Below are 4,439 nucleotides of genomic sequence, written 5' to 3'. Positions count from 1 at the left end.
AGCGCCACCATTATAATCATCATCATCATCATCTCATGATGATCATAATCATTAGCGCCATCATTTTTCAGTTTAAATTTTATTTATTACTTTCATTTACTCTGTTCTTCCAGTTTCTCATCCACTATGAATCTTCATATTTTCATCTGCGCATGCGCTGTATATCTTCTGTCGGTATCTCACCATGCTTCTGCCAAGTGTGAAGAAAACTGTACAATCCAATGTCCCTCGTCTTTGAGGAACAGACGTTTCACGCCAGAGTGTGTCAGAGAATGTTCATACGTCTGCTCGGGAGGAGTGGTTCTACAAATACCCTACCACGTACAGCGTCACAGACGAGTAGCAGACGACACTAAAGTATTGGTAAGAACGGTTATGTGTTATTTGAATTAAACAAATTGCAAAATGTTCGACCGGTGTCACCGCAGAGTTCACTTCCAGATCAGAGTTCATTTGTAACGGTTCAGTATAGTTCCTAATTTTGAGAAATGATGTGATGACACAAAAGTATTCACTTTTGGTTATTTCGGAAGAATTAAAATCATATGTAATTTTAATTGCTAGGTCGTCTGGGTGGATTCTTCCATGACATTTTAAAATATGTTTTCAGTTACCCACTACAAACATGGGCTATACTGAATAGGTTAACTTCGGCTTTAATATATGTCGACTATATGTCAGTTACTTCGTTCTCTCAGAATTTGTCACTGAAACAGTGGGAATATTTGTTATTATTGGGTATAGATACTTTTTGCAAATGAGTGTACGCTGGGAAAATTAATCACACTGGTTACATTAATGGACGAGTACAGTCCATACTATGATATCAGATTTCAAATTTCAAGTTCATTGTGTCGGATACGTCATTCCACCGGGTCATCCGTGTTAGGATTTGTTAATGGAGAAATGTTACAAGACTTTAAGTATTGTATATTATTGTTTTACTTTTCAGTTGCCGTTTCCATTTGCCGTTGAATTCTACGATGAAGACGGGGATGAACAGATCTCATTTTCTGAGTTTGTGTCCACGGTGAAGTGTAACAACACGGACTCTTCAGCGAGAGAGGCGTTTACGTTGGCTGACACTAACAGTACGTGAATATTATAAGCGTACGGGCTCCCATTTCTGTAAAGTGAGGGGGTTCGGGCAGGCTGGCTTTAGCCATAATCAAACGAAAACGCCCGAATCTGGATAACAACATTTATCATATCACAACTAAGGAATAGCATTGGGCACGCCCATTACATAAATCACATATTTTGAGACATAAGTATGCAAATATTTAGAACATAAGTATGCAAATTACATTATTATGCAAATTATATACCGAAAACGTAGAACTATTTTCACCTGTCAAAATTGTTGACAAACAAACATGGCGTCTTTTGAAGTCGGAGATAGCGTTACTATCGATAAAAAAGGAAGTGCTACAATCAAAGCAACTCTACCTTCCGGTAATTATATAGTTATGATTGACGGGTCCAGTTATCAAGCTGAATTGTCACCAGAACGTTTACAGTTAGTGCAAACAGGGGATAGGGTAGATCCACGGACATCGAAGCAGACGCCACAATCCGGCAGGCCCAAAAACAAAACTCGTAGATTTGTAGAAGTAGATGATACGATGATTGGTAATGTCATTACAGAAAATGAAAATAAGAATACTGCCAAAAAAGCTCTAGGCTATACGACATGCGCATTTTGGAAAACTATCTACAATCAATCAACGAGTCCAGACCAATACATGAAATGCCCCCCCCCCCCCCCCCCCCCAAAGAACCCGATGTAATTCTGTGCAAGTTTTACTGTGTACCCGGGGGACATGTTTACCTCTTTCCACGTATCGAAAGAACACTGAAACATAGGCGATATGGATTTTCAATGTACGAAAGAAACCGGGGACATTACGACAACACTCTAAAGCAGTATCGAAAGAACACTGAAACATAGGCGATATGGATTTTCAATATCCGACAACACTTAAATTCAAACAATTTATAACACCATGTTTGGAGGCAATGTCAGTGGGGGCAACATCGTAATAAATGTGGCTCAGCCTAAAAGTCCTGTTGTCCCCATAAAACGACGAAGAATCATTTTCGACAGTGATTCAGACTCAGACTGAACTTGATGAAGCCCTTAAATAGGTCAGTGACGTAGATAGGCCTATGTCTGACAATGACGTAGTACTCAGCAAAATGCCGCGAAAAGTTATTTTGAAAAATTTGGCTATTGTCAATTATTTTATTATAATTTCATTGTTTATATATAAAACTGTTAAATTAGTATTAAATTGTTTAAATAGCTACAATCTTTGTTTCCGCTTTTAACCTAGTTTCAGAAAGCATAGATAACCTTCAAGGCGTATTGACAAACCGATTATCAGCTGAGTGATTGACATGTACATGTATTCATACGTCATAACAGATTGTTACTTCCGAGCGTTGGGGTTTTGTTTATTAATCATTTAAGTGGAAAATAAACAAAATTGACAGTGATATGATAAATAGAATTCGTCACTCGTATTTTTTAATATGGAAAATATCAACCTCGGCCTGTTAATCTGTATTTGTCTCGGCAGAGCCTCGACAAATACAGATTAACGAAGCCTCGGTTGATATTTCCCATATTAAAAAATACTCGTGACGAATCCTCTATATATTCATATTAGCATTACCACCAAACAGCTATACATGGTTGCAAAGAAATCACTACGTATTTTTTCATGGATTGCAACTAATTTTGAGGGTAGAATGATGAAAATACATGGTAAAAAGGTCTCAGGTTGGCGCATTTTGCCCGAATACCTGTATATTTTTTGCCCGAATACCTGTATAATTTTTGCCCGAATTTGAGGTTTTGTTCGAGAATAGGAGGGGGGGGGGGGGGGGGGGCAATTGCACCCTCCTTTTCTGTCCCCTGTTTCGTACGCTTGTGGTGAATATTATTTGCGCAAATATGGATCCTCTCTTCTTTCTCTTATTTATTTTTGGACTGTCCTTCTAAAATGCTCCAAATTATATGCCCAACGGTTTGAGGTTTGTAACTTTTTTCTTTCTAATTTTAACGTTGAGGTTTTTTTCTTCTTTTTTCTTCTTTTTTTGGGGGGCGTTATTATTGTTTTCGTTGTGGTGGTGGTGGTTGGTGGTTGTGTTTAGTGGTTGTTATGCCGATTTTGAGGTTTATGCAGTTATTTGATTTTTGTATTTATTTTTATTTGTTTTTTGTTTGTTGGTTGGTTTAGGTTGATTTTTGTTGAGGTTTTTTTTGGGGGTGTGTTGGATTGTTGATGGGGGTGGTTTTGTTGTTTCATTATTTCATTTTTTTTTTTTTTTTTTTTTGGGGGGGGGGTGGAGAGGGTTGGTTTATTGTTGGATTTTTGTGTTTGTTTTTGTGTTATGTTTTTGTTGTTGTTTTGTTTCGGGGGGGGGGGGGTAGGTCACATGATATTATTTGGAGCAATCTTAGCATGAAAAACAAAAGAGTATTTACAGATTAAAAATGGATAGTTCATACGGAACTAGAGTTATCATATGTTGATTTTTGATTGGTGTTTTATTTTACAGATGACGACTTGGTAAGCAGAGAGGAACTTAGTCAAGCTCCCTTTGAGATGTGTTTGAGGGGTGGTGGCAGAAGACATGGTGGACATCGTGGGCGTGGTTAATTTTAGGACGGCAGACATCGTAGGCCGGGTTATTGGGATGACTGACATCGTGGGCGGGGTTTCTATTGGGATGACAGGTCTAGATAATGCGGATTTGTTTCTAGTGCTGCAGCAAATGAAGATGAAATGTTTTTGAATAAATGTGTCATATTTGTTTGTTTACATAAAGTTATATAAGTTTAATATGTGTTGGCATTTCTTTTATTTAACCGGCCTCGGTGGTGACGTGGTAGGCCATCGGTCTACAAGCTGGTAGGTACTGGGTTCGGATCCCAGTCGAGGCATGGGATCTTTAATCCAGATACCGACTCCAACCCTGAGTGAGTGTTCCGCAAGGCTCAATGGGTAGGTTTAAACCACTTGCACGGACCAGTGATCCATAACTGGTTCAACAAAGGCCATGGTTTGTGCTATCCTGCCTGTGGGAAGCGCAAATAAAAAGATCCCTTGCTGCTAATCGGAAAGCGTATCCCATGTAGTGGCGACAGCGGGTTTCCTCTCAAAATCTGTGTGGTCCTTAACCATATGTCTGACGCCATATAACCGTAAATAAAATGTGTTGAGTGCGTCGTTAAATAAAACATTTCTTTCTTTCTTTCCTTTATTTACTGATTTAATTAGTATTCAAGGTTATATATTCAAGTAGCCTTTCTTGAACACTGCCCTGGACATACGCGTCACCTATCTGGGCTCCGTGTTACGAAGCGATCTTAGCCCTAAGATCACCGTAAGTGCATAACTACAGAATTCACTTAAGGTGATCTTAACGCT

General features: G+C 38.7%; 2 protein-coding genes across 2 annotated transcripts in view; one reads left to right on the top strand and one right to left on the bottom strand.

Annotated features, from left to right (window-relative positions):
* LOC121383431 overlaps window positions 1-1,983 on the bottom strand; it is a 48,137-nt gene extending 46,154 nt beyond the window's left edge. The window contains exons 1-2 of the mRNA XM_041513448.1: window positions 1,922-1,983; window positions 1,832-1,840 (exon numbers count right to left, since the gene is read on the bottom strand). The gene's annotated coding sequence lies outside the window, so the exon portion shown is untranslated. The remainder of the gene's footprint in view (window positions 1-1,831; window positions 1,841-1,921) is intronic.
* LOC121383432 lies at window positions 67-3,851 on the top strand. Its single transcript, XM_041513450.1, has 3 exons — window positions 67-363; window positions 953-1,091; window positions 3,568-3,851. The coding sequence occupies exons 1-3, from the start codon at window positions 127-129 to the stop codon at window positions 3,666-3,668; spliced, it is 477 nt and encodes a 158-aa protein (XP_041369384.1). The 5' UTR covers window positions 67-126; the 3' UTR covers window positions 3,669-3,851.
* Window positions 3,852-4,439: the final 588 nt, after the last annotated feature.

Source organism: Gigantopelta aegis, chromosome 10 (assembly GCF_016097555.1).
Source record: "Gigantopelta aegis isolate Gae_Host chromosome 10, Gae_host_genome, whole genome shotgun sequence".
Lineage (NCBI taxonomy): Eukaryota > Metazoa > Mollusca > Gastropoda > Neomphalida > Peltospiridae > Gigantopelta > Gigantopelta aegis.
This window is presented reverse-complemented; position numbering and strand designations above follow the sequence as displayed.